Below are 18,762 nucleotides of genomic sequence, written 5' to 3'. Positions count from 1 at the left end.
ATAACTATACCAGTCACTTACAGTGCCATTTATATGTGGCTTAGCACCCATGGCCTTCTGTGGCTGTCAGCCAACTTATGCTTTAACCCTGATATAAAAATGTCAGGTAGTATATATACAGTACACAACAAGCTTAAACTGTAAGTTGGCTGAGAGCCATAGAGGCCATGGATACTAAGCTGTCCCCAGTCAGTGCCATATGTGACCAGAATGGTTATATCTAAATTAATTAATAGTTGTGGAAGCGAAGATCAGATGGAGGTTTGGGTAGCAGAACTGGCAATGTATCTGCACAGTAAGCAGAAGTTGCAAGTTTGAGTCCCACTTAAGACTGATTTTTTTCTGGATATTCTAAATTTAAAATTAATTTAATTTAATTGTAATTATTAAATTTTTTAAGAGATGGCAGCTTAACTGTCTATTTCTAGCCAAATTGATTTATATCTAATTAGTTATTAGTTTTAATATAGCCTGATCTGCTGGATTATCTAATCTGGTAGATTGTTTGGCAATAATTAGCTAATGCTAAATCTATGTATTGATTTATCCATGATTTTAATAGATACATATATTATAGAGAAGATTGAATATTTTGATGAAAACTAAACAATAAATTTATTAAATTAGTTAATGAAATAATTCCTTTTAAAATTTTAATTTTTTTGGTTAGTGTAAATTCTAATTTAATATTGTTTTTCAATAAAATATTAAAAAATAATACAAGATTATGATATACATGTTAAGATGAATTAACAATCAAAATTGCATTTATTTGTTTTACCAGTCATCTTTATATCACTTTTGTTTTATTTTTGATGGGTATTTCCAAAATTTACTGTAACTTATAAGCTTGTTTAATAAATAATAAATCTTCATTGAAGGTAATTTTTAAAAATACTTATACTTATTATAAGATAAAATCTACAGTTTAGCAAACAAGAATTACATTCTTCTGGCCAAAACTTGATTCCATTACCTTTAAGTTTGAATGTTCTTTTAATTTGAAAATTGTAATTATGATTTTAAAATGTACCAGTATATAAAACAGTTATTTATTATCAAAAACATTCAATTATGGTGATAAAATTATATCAGATAAAGACAATGGATTTAAATAAATTTTAGGAATGTTCAACAGATGAAGAAGCATTAGAAAGTCTTTTGGAAAGTGTCAGTGGTTTTATACAACTACTGAGTAATCCAGAAGAAGATAAAGTTGAAAAAGGTGAAAAAAGAATAATTATTATTGGTTTCTTTTTAAAATATATATATTTCTATCTTATTAAATTTATTATGTAATTTTAGAAATTTTGGAGCCAACATTACCTCCAGCAGAAAGCCAATCAGCCCAGTTTGCTGTCCGTCCTGTTTATATAGTAGGTGAAATTGATGAAGAACGTTTAAGTCCTTCATATTGGCTAGCAGTTCCAGGTGCTGAAGAAACTGATCAAGAAGTTGAACAGGTTAATTTTCATTTATAAATATATTTGAAAAATTTTTTATCTTTATAACATTTCACATTATTTATTTTCAGATACCAATGGATTTAATAGCATTATCAGAGAAGTATTGGCCAGACTTTGACTTGAAGAGCGATTTAGAAAAACTTTGTCTTTCTGTCTCTGAAACAGACACTGAAGTTAAAAATAAAAAGAAAACTAGGTATGTGTTCAGTAAATAAAAACTTATTAAGAATTTTTGTTTAATATATATACTTACAGAGAGAGTAAATAATGATAATGATAATAAAGCCAAACAAACTGCAAAATTTATTGTGGTATAATATTACAATTATAATTAGTATATAATTAATTACAATTAATTAAATACTAATTAATTTGGCAGTGTGTTTGCCTTTAACTATAAATTGCTTTTGATTTATGGATGTTTATAAAANTAAAGTTTGAACGATCGCGCCCAAAAGCAGCAATATCAAAGAAGATAGGAGAATGAGAATGAGACCTGCCTTGAGCATCAAAGTGATTCTGTCTCCAAGATATAGTCTTGTCCCAAATACGGTTTTGCCATTTTACTTGTTTTTTGTTAGTCTGATGAGGATGTAAGCTGACACACACAGTGAATTTTTGAATAAATGGTTCTAATGCTATTGTGAGTTTTTTGGCACAATGAAAATATAGAAAATCATTCATATGGATATTTTTCACAATTTGTTAGTTAAAAGTTTATTAATCATTTGGAAGAAATCATGATTTTAATGTCACTATACTGTTGTGTTAATTATTTTATATGATTATTGGTGTAAAGTGTCTTTTTACAATTATTATGGAGGAACTTCATAAGTTGACATTTATTTTGTCAGTTCTAATTAGAGTATGTTTAAATATAAGAATCATCATATGCAGAATACAGAATAATTTTGTTTTAAAAATATATAATTTATATCGTATATTACATAGATATTTTTACTTATAATTATCTTAGTGAAGTTTCTAAAGAGCTGTTAAATTTATTTTTATATTTATATTTGATTGCTTTAACTGAAGTATTATTAACACTGAATGTTCAATTTTATTTTTAGCTTCTAGTTGTCATCCTTTGCAACAATTACTACGAAGAGTTTGTGTTCAGTTGTCTGATCTTGCTACACCGACAGCAGTGGTGGTTGTTAGGTAATTATGTCACTTTAACTTAAATTTTAAATTTTAAAAAATCTGATAAACTTTTTTAATCTAATTTTTCAGAGCTGTTTTGGATGCTTTATTGGATAGTTTTGTTCCAAATATGATTACAGAGGAAAAAGCTGAAGCCCAGGGAATGTCATTGCAGTGGGAAGTAAAACCATGTTCAACAGCTATTGCTCGCATTTTGAATTTAATTGCATACTTGGTATCACATGCACCATTCAAAATTCCATTAATAAATATTTTAAGAGGAAGGTAAATAATATTTATTAAAAAACTATAAAGGCCTAAAATATTTGTTTTGAACTTTCAGCTTTCATATAGAAATTTTGTTGTTATTGTAATATTATATTCATCATATCAAATGTAATCAAAATATCAATTGCTTTAGATTCAAATTTTCTTATTTAAGTACAGTTTTAAATTTGGAAAATTCATTAACTTTTTTATAGTCAAGTTCTGTGACAATACAATATTTAATAAAGTTTAGAATTCTTCCTCTTTATTATATAATAATTATTTTGAATGTTATATGAAAAGTGCAATTCAATTTAGCTATCATTTGTATCACATTATTGCAATTTATTTATTTATTTATTTTTTTGATAAATTTTTTAAGTAGTTATTAACAACAAATTTGAACAAAAACAGATTAATACCATTTATTATGTTTATTTTTGTCATAAGCAAAAGTTAATAAATTTGGTTAAAATTAATCTTAATATTAATAACATAATTAAGATTAGATACTTCTTAAAAGCAAAAATTTAAAAATAAATAAAATAAAATAATAAAGTAACTGATTGGCAGATTATTGCCATTTGGTCCCTTTAAATACACAGTACAAAATCATGAAATTATTGATATTTATAGTCATTGTTATAAGAAATAAAAAGGATGCTGAAGTTCACAGGAATACAAAAAATAGCAAGGTTGCAGAACATCAGTGAAATCATGCTCGACATTTCAAATGCCATTGTCAAAACTTCTAAGCTTACAGGAAGGTGGCACTAAGCATCCGATGTACACGTTTTCACATTGAAAACTTTGGCCACAACCTTGCTATTAGCTTGTAGCTTGTGATATTGTTATTTTTCAAGTGTTTGAATAATATAGAAACTTTTATCCTATTTATAGATAGATAAATTTCTAAAATTTTTTAGTGTCAAGACAGATGAAAAGTATTCAGAAATTTTGAACATGATTCTCGATCATTTAAATTTTGTATCGAGCAAGCAATCTCATATAAATTCTCAAGAATGCATTGTGGTAAAATGACATTGATACTTAATTAAAAAAAACTTTGTAAAATTATTATGAATTTATTTATTTATTTTTATTATTCTAGTCAATACTTCAATCACTTTGTGATCCAGATATAGGTTTTGTTACATTGGAAGGAGGTGCTTCTGTTAGTGAAGTGGTCTGTTTCTATTACTTTGTTTTTTAATAATTTTCTCAAAAAATTGATGTTATTTAATTTTAAAATTGTGTTTGGATAGTTGGCAAATTCTCTTCCACCTAAGGAACATATATCTGAAATTAGTGGAGCATTGATACAACATATTGGCAATCATCAGCATACGTTTGCATCAGTTTTGCCATCATTAAGAACATTAGTTATGCTCACAGAACATGATTTTGGATTTTTCTATGTGAAACAGTAAGCAGAATATTACAAATTTTTATAATGTGATTGTAAATATGTGTAATTTATTTACTGTATTTATTTATTTTTTTAGAGCTTTAATTCAACATCCATCAACACTTCGATCTTTATTTGCACGTTTGAGTACCACCTTCAGCAAAGATAGCTCAGATTGTTTATCAACTTTGTCAACAACTTTAGAATTTTTAAGACTTATGGTTCATGGATATGAAGAAACATCTCAACCGGTTCCTGCTCGAACTTTGGTTCTTTCAACATCAGAGTTACGCAAAATTCTTGACTGGTTTAAATTTGAGCAAAACACAAATAATAATTCATCTGAAAAACAATCGCATCCATTATTTGAACTAGAACGCCTATTAACGGTAATTATGATTTTTAACATAGTACATTAGATTTTATTTTATCAGGGACAAATATTAGAATTCAATTTTTAAATGATTTTTGAAATTATGTGCAATTCATGCTTATAACATAATTTTTGAAAAATTTTATGACTAGAAAATGAAAATAATAATACAGTAGACTCTCGAAAACTCGGCACTCGATAACCCAGCACTCCGGATAACTCGGCCACACCCTAGCAGGGCAAAAAAATCCTTAGTTAATTAATTTTCATTATAGACAGCTTTATAAAAGTATAAAAGCTCTCATAAAGTATTTTTCTAAGGTCTGTCTTATCAGGTAAATTACTGTACACAGTGTATTCATTAATTTTCATTTTCATGTAGTAAAGGCTCTATGCCTTCATAAAGGACGTACTTTTCCTTTGTTTAAGGGTATTTGGGCAGTTTATTCTCTGTTGTATTCTCAAGTAAACAATACATATAAGTATAGTACAGTGTTTTCTGAGGAAACACTCATACTTATTTTTTTAACCCCATTCCCGATAACCCGGCATTTTCACAAACTCGGCCACCCTTCGGGCCACATTAGGCCGAGTTTTCGAGGCTCTACTGTATATGAGTTAATGACTGTTCAATGTGACAGAACTTGAGAATTATGAAAAATTTCAACTGTAATGTATTTCATTGTTTCTTATTTATTAAAAATATATTAACCTGTCTCGTGTTGTTCCTGAATATTTTTGTCTTGACCTCATTTGACCTGCTGTGGCAATCTCAATTATATTCGTCTCTGCATCAGAACATTTTTGATACTGGATGTCACTATGCATCATAATTTTTATATTAAAACAAACTTTCAAAATATAATTTGTTTTGTTTTTATATTTTTCAATATATTTATTTTGTTTGTGCAAAATAATTTTTAACGATACAGTAGTCACAATTATTATTTAAAAAATCAAATTTTTTTGTTAGGTTTAACATCGACAAAAATTCAACATGGCGGCCACACACAACGGAGAAAAATTTTGACATGGGATAGGTTAAAGCTGAAATTCAAAATTTTTCATAATTCTGAAGTTCTATCATACTAAACTTTTTTAATTACTATTTATTTTGATTATGAATCTGAAGAATTTTGCAATTCTTGACACTTTTCTCCAAATCTACACTCAAATGCATATTGATACATTTACTGTTTTAACTCTCTTAAGAGTTACATTTTGTTCTCCCAATGAAACAATGATCCACACATATTTTACATTTCATTATGTGAACAAATGATAGAATTTAAAGTTAGTTTCACTCAATTTAATTATTTTTTATACCTTATTTTATGTTCATTGAATATTCTAAACGTTTTTCTTTTGAATTTGATTTTCTACTTGTGCAGTTTTTCTGGATTGTAGATTTAGGACGTTGATAATGGATTTGTATTCTATAAATAATGTGTAATAATGAATATAATTATAATCTTAATCCTTACTAATTTATAATAATGTTAAATATAATTATATTATTACCCAACTTTTTGAAGATCAGTTTAATTTTATAGGCATTGATTGTTAATATAAGATTTAAACTTAGTGAATAGCAACATTTATAATTTTTATTATTTCAATTCTTGTATCTTATTTTATGAATTAATTAAATACATATATTTTATACAGAATGTAAAAATTTATCCTTAGTTCATTCTTTCTAAATTAAAACTAAAGTTACAAAGAAACACATAATTGAATACTTAAGAGGATGTAGTAGTTCAGGCAAAGTAATACATATAAAGGTGATGCCACACATTCAGCATTTACTGATTGCCAAATAATTGCTTTTTGCCAAAGAATTTGCAGAAGTGTTTGTCACAAGGCAAACACATATGTACACACTTATGCTTATTTGCCAAGAATTGGTTTTGATGTGGAATTATGAATGTTTGGTCAAGATTCATCCCCTTGATTTGATTCAGCACAATATACCAACAAAGTGTGGGAGACAGCAAATACTGAATAATTGTTAAGCAAATTCGTGAGTAAATCATCCACACTATTCAGTGTTGGTCAAAGGTCTGCTTGTTATTCGGCAAATACCAAATGTGTGGAGCCACCTTAGTGTGATACTCTTAGGAATTAAACCATTCTTTGCTGCATTTATTCTGCTCAACTTTAAAATTTCAAGGTTGATGTCAAATATTGAGAATAGATCCTGCTAATAGAAATCCGATTTATACTACTATTTTTGTTATTGAAGGTATAAGCTGAAAACTGATTTTATTTATTCTTTTGAAGAAGCATTTCTTTCTTTCAAAGTAAAAAAAAATGATACAGAACTTGCCTTGAATGGAAACATTACATAGAATTACTTTTGGCATTAAGTTTAAACTTAACACAAAACTTGATATGCATTTTGTGTGAATGTATTAATATATTTTTACACAATACATCTCAAGTTTATATATATATATATATTTTATACAGTGGTACCTTGTACTTTGAATGCTTCAGAGTTTGAGTGCTTAATTCAACAAAAATTTGCTTTGGAGTTCAAATGATGCTTCAAAGTTCAAACTGTGTACATAGTGAATAAATCCACTTGAAGCATAAACTCAATCTGTTGTGTGCCCAAGTCATCTCTCACTCTTGTTTTACATTCATATGTTTTTGGTGCTTAACCAGATTTATTTTTATATTTAGATAATTAATTAATTATTAAAATTCAGTAAATACATATAAATGGAGTTAACCAGTATTATACAAATAGAAACAAATTTGTATTGAAAATAATGTAATTTAATTTTACATTATAAATTGAATAAATAGTGATAAAATTATAATTAGCTAGATATGTACTGTACAGTACACAGTAAACTACCTGATATATTCATATTACCAAATGATCTGCTAGAATATCTATCGGGCTATAGTAAGGTTAATAACTATCAATAATTAGATTTGAATCAATTTGGGTAATGGTAAACAATTATGCTGCCATTTCTTGATAAGTTTAATAATTAAAATTAAATTAATATAAATTCATTGTAAATTTAGAATATTCTGAAAGAAAAGAATTATCCTGTAATGGCACTCACACCTATAATGCCTGCTTACCATGCAGATGCATTGCCAGTTACCAGTGCTCTAACCTCTATCAAATCTTCACTTCTGAAACCATTAATGAATTCAGATATAACTATACCAGTCATTTACAGTGCCATTTATATGTGGCTTAGCACCCATGGCCTTCTGTGGCTGTCAGCCAACTTATGCTTTAACCCTGATATAAAAATGTCAGGTAGTATATATACAGTACACAACAAGCTTAAACTGTAAGTTGGCTGAGAGCCATAGAGGCCATGGATACTAAGCTGTCCCCAGTCAGTGCCATATGTGACCAGAATGGTTATATCTAAATTAATTAATAGTTGTGGAAGCGAAGATCAGATGGAGGTTTGGGTAGCAGAACTGGCAATGTATCTGCACAGTAAGCAGAAGTTGCAAGTTTGAGTCCCACTTAAGACTGATTTTTTTCTGGATATTCTAAATTTAAAATTAATTTAATTTAATTGTAATTATTAAATTTTTTAAGAGATGGCAGCTTAACTGTCTATTTCTAGCCAAATTGATTTATATCTAATTAGTTATTAGTTTTAATATAGCCTGATCTGCTGGATTATCTAATCTGGTAGATTGTTTGGCAATAATTAGCTAATGCTAAATCTATGTATTGATTTATCCATGATTTTAATAGATACATATATTATAGAGAAGATTGAATATTTTGATGAAAACTAAACAATAAATTTATTAAATTAGTTAATGAAATAATTCCTTTTAAAATTTTAATTTTTTTGGTTAGTGTAAATTCTAATTTAATATTGTTTTTCAATAAAATATTAAAAAATAATACAAGATTATGATATACATGTTAAGATGAATTAACAATCAAAATTGCATTTATTTGTTTTACCAGTCATCTTTATATCACTTTTGTTTTATTTTTGATGGGTATTTCCAAAATTTACTGTAACTTATAAGCTTGTTTAATAAATAATAAATCTTCATTGAAGGTAATTTTTAAAAATACTTATACTTATTATAAGATAAAATCTACAGTTTAGCAAACAAGAATTGCATTCTTCTGGCCAAAACTTGATTCCATTACCTTTAAGTTTGAATGTTCTTTTAATTTGAAAATTGTAATTATGATTTTAAAATGTACCAGTATATAAAACAGTTATTTATTATCAAAAACATTCAATTATGGTGATAAAATTATATCAGATAAAGACAATGGATTTAAATAAATTTTAGGAATGTTCAACAGATGAAGAAGCATTAGAAAGTCTTTTGGAAAGTGTCAGTGGTTTTATACAACTACTGAGTAATCCAGAAGAAGATAAAGTTGAAAAAGGTGAAAAAAGAATAATTATTATTGGTTTCTTTTTAAAATATATATATTTCTATCTTATTAAATTTATTATGTAATTTTAGAAATTTTGGAGCCAACATTACCTCCAGCAGAAAGCCAATCAGCCCAGTTTGCTGTCCGTCCTGTTTATATAGTAGGTGAAATTGATGAAGAACGTTTAAGTCCTTCATATTGGCTAGCAGTTCCAGGTGCTGAAGAAACTGATCAAGAAGTTGAACAGGTTAATTTTCATTTATAAATATATTTGAAAAATTTTTTATCTTTATAACATTTCACATTATTTATTTTCAGATACCAATGGATTTAATAGCATTATCAGAGAAGTATTGGCCAGACTTTGACTTGAAGAGCGATTTAGAAAAACTTTGTCTTTCTGTCTCTGAAACAGACACTGAAGTTAAAAATAAAAAGAAAACTAGGTATGTGTTCAGTAAATAAAAACTTATTAAGAATTTTTGTTTAATATATATACTTACAGAGAGAGTAAATAATGATAATGATAATAAAGCCAAACAAACTGCAAAATTTATTGTGGTATAATATTACAATTATAATTAGTATATAATTAATTACAATTAATTAAATACTAATTAATTTGGCAGTGTGTTTGCCTTTAACTATAAATTGCTTTTGATTTATGGATGTTTATAAAAATAAAGTATTATCCTCATCTCTAAAGTGAAGAAATAAGGAAGTATTTTTCCTATATTTTTCACAGTGGAGTGTCAGTTGCAATGGATATTGACTGTAAAAATGTAATTAGTTAAAATGTATGTAAAAGCCAGCTGGATGACCAAGGTGATTAAGGCATCAGTCTGCCAAAGCAGGAAGGCCCAGGATCGAATCTGGGAGGTTGAAAACACCAGGAATTTTTTTAAGGGTAGTGTCCAATATATGTTGGGTTCTTGTCCCTTACCATCCAATCTTTCCCACCCATTGTGGGCCTGGCTAAACCCATGCTGGGCTTGAAAAAAGCTCTCTTAGTACCCATAGGGCAGAAAGAGTCAAGTTATAAAAAAAGAATGTGTGTAAAATAGAGTGAACAAAAAAGTTTTATTATTTATAATTAAGGATATTGCAATTCATTTATATGAAATAAATATTTTTTTAATATATAAGGTTGTTCAGATGAAACAGAATGGACTGTGTAATACTATTGCTACAATGACTAGTGACATAAGTAGTATGGTGTCACTAGTCACTGTAACAGGATTACATTATACACAACATAGAGAAAAGGTTGCAAATTTCACTGGAATTTGCAACCTTTCATAAATTTTGAAGGTCTGAAGACATGAAAGTCACAAGGAAATATATTTGGACTGTAAGATGGATGCTGAAGAACTTCCCATGAGAAGTGTCTCTTTCTATGCAAAGGATACAGACTGGTTCCATGTTGGAACTCATGTCTGAATGCAGAAAGTGATTTCCTATAGCAGCTAACAGTTTTGTCATTATGCTGCATATACTGTAATCCTGTTTTAGTGATCAATGACACCATATGTATTATATGGTCCACTCTGTGTTTCATTTGAGCACTTCTTATAATTCGGAAAGTAATTCTACAAAGACATTCTGAATTTTGCTCTACATTTTTTAAATATAATTAAATTTTTATTTTTTTTAGTAAATCAGTAAAAGTTTTCATGAACTCAATGATTCAGAACCATTGCAATTATATAATATCTTCACTTCTGTTTAATTAATTTTAAAAATTTGAGGTTTAAATCAGTAATTATATGTAATTTTAAAAACTTGTATCTTTAATATATAGCAGGTGTGGCCAAACTTTTATCCCCGAGGGGCTACTTTTTTGGTAAAATATAGTCTGTGGGCGACTATGAATATGGGCAAACAATTTTAGGATTTTTATATGCGCATGCATTAACATTCATTTGCATTGTTCATCGCAATAATTACAAACAGTATGGGTACGCTGCACAGACAATCTATTATTGTAAGAATAAATTATCGAATTAAGATTTTTAAACATTAATTTAAGTGAAAGCAAATTGTTCAACTTTAGCTTCACGGGCTACTTTCAAAACCTTTGTGGTCGACTGCGGTCTACGTGTTGGCCATCCTTGATATATAGCATGAAATAAATATTAAAGCATATTTTTTTAAATGTTGTACTTAGAAAGTAGATTTTTGAAAAGACAAGGTTGTAGTGAATAATTAATATTGCATTTTTTATATAAAAATGGCAAAATATTACAAATAGAACTGCCTGACTTTAATAGAGTTATGACACAACTAATGAATTAATGGCCACATAATAATTATTATTACATTAATTAATTTTATATTAATTAGTCATTAAAAATCATTATACATCATCATCTTAATGATAGTTATATCATTGAAATTATATCTTTTTAATTGAAAATTGATATCTGGATTTTCATTTATTGGTGTTTATAAAAATTTTAATTCGTAATTTTTTAATCTGGAGTTAAAAGACAAACTTTTAACTTTAGATTAAACTTGGTAAAACTTTTATAAAATTGATAAACTATATAAGTATTTTGTAAAAAGTACATAAGTTATAATGCAAAATATAATCAAATAAATTTTTCTATTATAGTATTATTAGTAAAAGAAAATGCCATCCACTTGTTAATCCAAGTAATGGGGAAACACCAACTAAAAAACCATTCAGTAAGTATTGTATATATATTATAATTAGCAGTTATTGTTAAATTGGTGGTGCATTATCCTATGGAAAAAAGGGCAATTGCCTGGGATTCCAAATCAATCTTTTATAAACTCATTACTGTAGTAAGAACATCAAAATTTAAGTTTGGACCATAATCAGGGAACCTGGATTGCTGGTGTAGTGCAGTACAGGATGCACTGGAGTAGCACAGAACTTAACCCTCCAGAAGTCATTTTAAGATAACAAATCAGAATACCAGGATCCAAAGTCAACATTCTACATGGGATCCCCTAATTCAAGTTTGCCTGGACCCCATGAAGCTATAATGTGCCACTGTGTTAATAAGAAGCAGTTTTAAAAAGCTAATTAAACATAAAATTAACATTGATCTTGAAAATTGGGTAATCTCGCATAACTTCTAAGAGATTTGTAATTGTTTTACAAATCACATGACAAAATTCTGTCAAATTACAACAAGTTTTTCTTAATCAGTGTTATCTTAACCTAAAGGTAGGGACATGCTAGATACTTTCTGAGCAAAATGCACTGTAAGATAGAAAAAGTGAATTATTTATATCTGAAAGTAGAGTTTAGCATTGCTCAACTTTTCTGTTTTTGTGTGCAACTCAAGGCAGCTAGATCAATTGTGAATGTTGTTGAAATATCACTGGAAACATATTATTCAAACAATATTGCAGAAAACAGGACACAATGTAGCAAAATCAAAGTAGAAATATTTATAGACTATCTGTTGCCTGTGCAGATTTTACAAACAAACTCCATTTATATTCAGTATTTCAACAACCATAGTAATTGTTATATAACACCTATTGCTGAGAATCAAACGAACGATTTTCAATTTGATCAATTTTCTGGAACGTTTACAATCATTCTATAATCGAACCAATATGCAATAACAAATTCGAATTTAAAATGGTTTGAACATTTGATTAAAAAATCAAAATACAGTAAAACCTGTCTATGGCGACCACCCACGGTTCCTTCAAAAAGTGGTCTTTTAGACAGGTGGTCGTCCAATACAGGTGGTGCTGTAATACCGTATTTCCGTACGTATTTTGCGCACTTTTTAGCCATTTCTACTTAGCAAAATTTGAGGCGAGCAAAAATAAGCAAATTTTTTCAACGATAGGGCTATATTGGTATTGTATTTTATTCTTATCGGATAACCGATTTAGAGGAGTCGTCATGATATTATAAGACAGATTTAACACCAATATTTTAAAGATTAATACAGTAGTCGCATTTTTTCGATTATAATGCACACTTTCTTTTTTCCGACTTAATTAATTCGACTCGGTTCTTTTCGTTCGCTCCTCAGTTACGTGTATTACGTCATCAATATACAAGCGCGTCCTATCTCTCCATCACTTTGCTTTTGGTTTTCGTTAGTTTAATCTTATTTTAACTTTAAAAATACTGTATTTTTTTAATATTTAATATTTTCTTAATTAATTAAGTACAATAAGAAAAATTATTAATTAATAATAAAACGATTTTATTATTTTTTCTCATTATACGATTTCATTACAATCGCGGAATCGAAAAAGGAAGTAAAACTGATTTTTGCATTAATGCGTTTATTGTTTTTTGAATATTTTGCCTGCGAAAATTACTTGGATATTATTTTTCTAAAAATATCGTGGAAATAAGGTAGGTTGATACAGAAACTATTTATCGCACGTGTACTGTATATGAGCTTCAAAATAAATAAATAAAAATAGATTTTATCAAACGATGAGATCAGCCGATTAATTGTATCGTGTACAATATTTTACACCCCCAAGGAAAATACTGTAGGTCTAGGGTAAAATAAATTTTGTTTTCCCACAGTTAAACTTCGCCGCTAATTGCTGTTGTGATAACTTTAATACGATCTTCTAACGACAGCACTTTGCATTTCGGACATTTTCCAACAAACTGAAATGAATTTCCTTTGTTGCTAGACTAATTTATTAACACCTGCACCTAATTTCGAGGGTGGGAGAAGTGCCCGGGATGGGTTCGAACGAGAGTTTAGACTAATTCATTATATTAGGAGGTGGAAACGTTGTTGAGATGGGTTCTTACAATAGTTTAGACCAGATACATTCGCGAAAGTGGTCGCTTATTACAGGTGTTGTATGTTGTTTCGGACCAAAAATCGATGCCCGCGGTCGCATTACACAGGTGGTCGTTTAATACAGGTAACTTATACGAAGACTCTATGGATAAACTGTTCCGTGCCAGAAATTTTTGCCCGTTTTGACAGGTGCCCATCGAATGCAGGTGGTCGCCTAAGCAGTTTTCACTGTATATAAAAATATTTATAACAATGTCTGAAATGTTATCAATTTAATACATCTAAGTACTCAATAAAAAGTTGAAAACAAAAAATTGCATCTCTTCTTAGTGTACATTCTCATGGTGTACCCTACTAAAACTTAGTTAAAAACAAAAAATTGCATCTAAAATATTACAGTAGAAGCCATTCTTCAGGTTGTCTTAATCCTCTCCCTCTCCCTCTCCCCTGCAGGGGGAATTTCCAAAAATTCCTTCTTAGTGTGCATTCTCATGGCATATTCTAACTGTGTACAAAATTTCACTCTTTAGGTTCAGTGGTTTGCTCTGGGCAATGATGAATCAATCATTCAGTCAGTCAGGACAAGTAATTTTATATATTTAGATAATGCAGCCAACAATAATGTAAAATGAACTGAATGGAGATACTGAATTGTTGTTATATCTAAATTAATGACCATATTTGTGTTATGACTTTGTTTCTAGATGGTACTTGATGGTATTTTGTTTAGTCACGTAAAGTATCACTATTCAGGAAAAGGAAACAGAAAACAGTGACTGAAATGTGTTTTTCTGTTATAAACATTTCTGAGCAGTAAACTTAACCCTGTCTTAACACTATTACTGATATTAATTTTTATAAATTAATGTAAAATAAGATTTTAAACCATATTATTTTTGAAATTAAATAACAAAATATTATAATTACAGTTTTATTAGTTAAATCTTTGCATATGTATTTAAAGTTTACTAAACTGAAGTTATTTCTCTTATTGTATTCAAAAGACAGAGTGAATTGATTAAAAAAAAAAAAAAAGCTATAACACAAATATCTTCAATAAAACTTTGGAAGATGGAATAGGAACTTTTTTTAATATTAACAAAAAATTTGAAATGAGCAAAAAATGTGGATTTTGCAAGTCTTATTTAGAATATTTTTCTTTATAAATTAACATCATTAATATTTTATTATTTATAGAGAAACCTAGAGTAATATTATTAGAAATGGTATTACTAATTACTCTTTTATTATAAAATTTTAAAAAATTTGTAATTATTGCTGTTCCTGCAATAAAATAAAAAGTGATTAGGAAACAGGAAAAGTAAATTTAGAGGGAAAAAAGTAAATTATTTCTCACAAAGACTTAAAAAAATTTTTTTTAATTACAAATGTTGCTTATGTAACATAATAATAATTAATGTCAAAGTTACATTTCTTATAAATCAAAAACTGAAAAATTATTGTAAGAATAGAAATGTAATTTTGATTATATAATTATTATTAAAATATTTAAAATAAAAATATTATAAAAATATATTATTTTTAAAATAATATTCCATCAAACCAAACCACTTACTACCAGTGTTAAATTTCCTGTTATGATTTTAAGCATTTTTATTTATTAATGCCTCACATTTCTGAGAAAACCTAGAATTCTTAGGAAATTTTAAATGTTTTAATTGAGTTGCCATTCAATAAAATTACAGTAGAGCCTCGAAAACTCGGCCTAATGTGGACCGAAGGGTGGCCGAGTTTGTGAAAATGCCGGGTTATCAGGAATGGGGTTAAAAAAGGATAAGTATGCGTGTTTCCTCAGAAAATATTGTACTGTACTTGTATGTATTGTTTACTTGAGAATACAACAGAGAATAAACTGCCCAAATACCCTTAAACAAAGGAAAAGTACGTCCTTTATGAATGCATAGAGCCTTTACTACATGAAAATTAAAATTAATGAATACTCTGTGTACAGTAATTTACCTGATAAGATAGACCTCAGAAAAATACTTTATGAAGCATAAAGCTGAATATGATGAAAATTAATTATCTAAGGGTATTTTTGCCCTGCCAGGGTGTGGCCGAGTTATCCAGAGTCCTGAGTTTTCAAGGCTCTACTGTATTAGATAAAAACACTGTTTTCAGAATGGAAAAGGTTGTGCATTTTTATTTGTTTAATATAAGGAACAGGAATAAGGAATTAGACAGACAACGAAATCTTATGTATTTAAAAAAAAAGAATGAATGTGTTTTATTCATTTTTTTAAAATTATGTTTAAAGTGCATGAAAGTTTTTCTCAATAAATAATTTATTTAATTAGAACAAGAAACTGGGAATTTAAATTTATTTCTAAAATTATTGCATTATAAACCTAAAATATGTTTTAAAAAATTTTCTTAAAAATGTTAAATGTTATTTAATAATTATTCCAGTTGCTCCAATGCGTGGACGTGGATTTGGACGGGGAACGTCTCATTCCAGTAGAGCAAATGATCCATTTCGTTCAAGACCACCCAATACTAGTCGGCCCCCTTCAATGCATGTGGATGATTTTCTGGCATTGGAACATCATCATCATCATCAATCACCATCATCTACTACTTCCACAACTAAACGATCTGCTAAAGTAAGTCATTAGACTGATTATTACAAATATAAAAATACATTTTAAGCTTCAAAAAATTTACATTGTTTTTATATCTATAAAATTAGGAAGCATCTCGTGGAAGGGGACGAGGATTTGATAATGGGAGAGCATTTGGAAGTACTAGGGGAGGTAGATTTTTTAGTCCTCCGGGATCATATAATAGAAGAGATACAAATCGAAGTAATTTATTTTACTGAATTAAAATATTTTTTCAGTAATGTTTCAATGACTCAAAATTTATAAGTGATTAAGCTCTAATTTCATATTTATTAAAATATACATTTAGCTGGAAATACAAGGGGAACTACTCGGGGAGCTACTAATGCTTGGGGTAGAAGTAGTTCAAGCACTGCTGCAAAAGCACAAAATTCTAATGTGAGGACTTTTGGACGTGGAAGGTATTTTTAGATTTTATTCAGTTTGAATATTTAATTTTTCAGTATTCAATATGTCAGTCTGTAATATTTTCAGTCATACGGAACAACGGCAGTCGGTGCAAAGGAACAGAGATTCTTATAATGGAAATTCGATGTCTGGGAATACTGGAAGATTTTCACGTAATACTCATAGTACACTAGGAAGTAATCAAGGACATTGGGCCGAAGCAAGAAATAAAGCACAAGATAACAGGTTTTGATTTTAAAATAATTTGTTATTTATGAACTTGGCACTCAAAAATGTTTTATTTCATATTACAGCTTTAATTTCAGATTTGGATCAACAAATAGTTCGACAAGAGGGAGAAGAGACAATCAGAGTAGGCACGCTCGATCATTTACCCGATAAACAATTACATATTAAAATTGTAAATATGAAAACATGTGCATATTTTGTAAATTTTTAATGAATCTTCATCATAATGAACTCTGCATGTTTGTAATAATCATCATGTTTATTTTATTAATATGGGTGACATTATTTACATTAATTGTCTTTATATAAAAACAAAACATAAATCACAAACTCATTTTTAATGTTCAAGTATGTATATTAGGAGTGCTGTTTGACTTTTTTTCAACAAAATGCAACATAATGGATTTAAATAAAATAATGAAAAGATACTCTAGCATTATTGTTTTTAATAATTTATATTAAAAATACACAAGTTCATTTCTTTTATGATTAAAAATATGTGCAAGGTGTTTCAAAAATGTGGGGCAAAGTTGCAGGAATGATTCCTCATATAGAGAATAACAATAAGCTATAGTAACATCGGTCTGAAAATGCTTTGTTTTGTAGTTAATTAATGAAATACCACATTACCTTAGATTTAGTGTTCAAAATGTTCGTCTGCCTGAATACAGGCTTCAACTTATTTCATAAATTCCAAATGCACTACCAAGTTCCAGGCATAATGTCAAGTTGCCATAATTTGCTCACAGAGTTTGGCATCATTTACTGCAGTTGAATACACCAAAGACTTAAATGCCTCCACCAAAAGAAGTCCAATGGGTTCAAATGTAGTTTAACATCATTTCATCTAGGCATGGTTACACATTTTATCATGTACATATGTACATATTTGAGTCTTGGATTTTATTGAACTAATGAATGCATTAGGGTATGCTAGGATCTTACTGTATAGCCTTATAACTTCAAACCAAAGCATATCTGGACCCATGTCATAAATTATTTTTCTTTTCCATATATGAGAAATCCTTTTCTGAAATTTTATCCTGTATTTTTGAAACATCCTATATATTTTTCAATAATATACCCATATTTCAATTATTGTTTTCAAATAATGAAAATATAACTATCCAATAACATAAACATTAAGTGTTTTTATTTGATGTTCCCATAATTGGAAAATGAGTAACATTTGAGTAACTAGAGCCACTTTTATATACATGTGCACAAGGAACCAACCTTGACCATGCAGATACGGAATGCCCAAATAAAGTTAATTTTGAAAAAAAATTAAAGCAAATATAAATTTCACTTTGTAAAAAATCAGTGATAAATATCAGGATTATGCAAAGATACTTGATGCCCATATGCAAGAAGAAATCAGGATTCCCTACTTTATTTTAAATGGGAAGGGAATCTTGCAAGAGCTTAGTAGTGTTTAGGTCCCAAGGACTTAAGCACCCAAGCATCTTGTGTAAGTATAGTCCTGCTCATATACACAAAAAAAATGGCAAGTTTGATTATCAATATTACTGGTTCTTGATGAATATTTGAAATGATTTTTACTCATACTGTACATTAAGTAGTTATGTCTAAATACAGTACTACATAATAAAAAATAATTAATATTGCTTTCACACAAAATAGATATGACAATTAGAAGTC

The 18,762-nt window shown here is 28.4% G+C and overlaps 1 protein-coding gene across 1 annotated transcript in view; it reads left to right on the top strand.

The window, feature by feature from the left end:
• LOC111640317 (protein virilizer homolog) overlaps positions 1 to 18,762 on the top strand; it is a 151,517-nt gene extending 132,755 nt beyond the window's left edge. The window contains exons 45-62 of the mRNA XM_023386325.1: positions 1,126 to 1,225; positions 1,306 to 1,463; positions 1,535 to 1,680; positions 2,505 to 2,630; positions 2,703 to 2,897; positions 3,806 to 3,911; positions 3,991 to 4,065; positions 4,145 to 4,305; positions 4,385 to 4,676; positions 8,966 to 9,065; positions 9,146 to 9,303; positions 9,375 to 9,502; positions 11,671 to 11,744; positions 16,253 to 16,446; positions 16,533 to 16,647; positions 16,754 to 16,865; positions 16,939 to 17,097; positions 17,166 to 18,762. Of these exons, the coding sequence (XP_023242093.1) occupies positions 1,126 to 1,225; positions 1,306 to 1,463; positions 1,535 to 1,680; positions 2,505 to 2,630; positions 2,703 to 2,897; positions 3,806 to 3,911; positions 3,991 to 4,065; positions 4,145 to 4,305; positions 4,385 to 4,676; positions 8,966 to 9,065; positions 9,146 to 9,303; positions 9,375 to 9,502; positions 11,671 to 11,744; positions 16,253 to 16,446; positions 16,533 to 16,647; positions 16,754 to 16,865; positions 16,939 to 17,097; positions 17,166 to 17,253 (2,487 nt within the window). The 3' untranslated portion in view covers positions 17,254 to 18,762. The remainder of the gene's footprint in view (positions 1 to 1,125; positions 1,226 to 1,305; positions 1,464 to 1,534; positions 1,681 to 2,504; positions 2,631 to 2,702; positions 2,898 to 3,805; positions 3,912 to 3,990; positions 4,066 to 4,144; positions 4,306 to 4,384; positions 4,677 to 8,965; positions 9,066 to 9,145; positions 9,304 to 9,374; positions 9,503 to 11,670; positions 11,745 to 16,252; positions 16,447 to 16,532; positions 16,648 to 16,753; positions 16,866 to 16,938; positions 17,098 to 17,165) is intronic.

Source organism: Centruroides sculpturatus, unplaced genomic scaffold (assembly GCF_000671375.1).
Source record: "Centruroides sculpturatus isolate CEXI.00-Female unplaced genomic scaffold, Cexi_2.0 scaffold1358, whole genome shotgun sequence".
NCBI lineage: Eukaryota > Metazoa > Arthropoda > Arachnida > Scorpiones > Buthidae > Centruroides > Centruroides sculpturatus.
The sequence above is the reverse complement of the archived record's forward strand: the minus strand, read 5'-3'. Positions and strand labels throughout refer to the sequence as shown.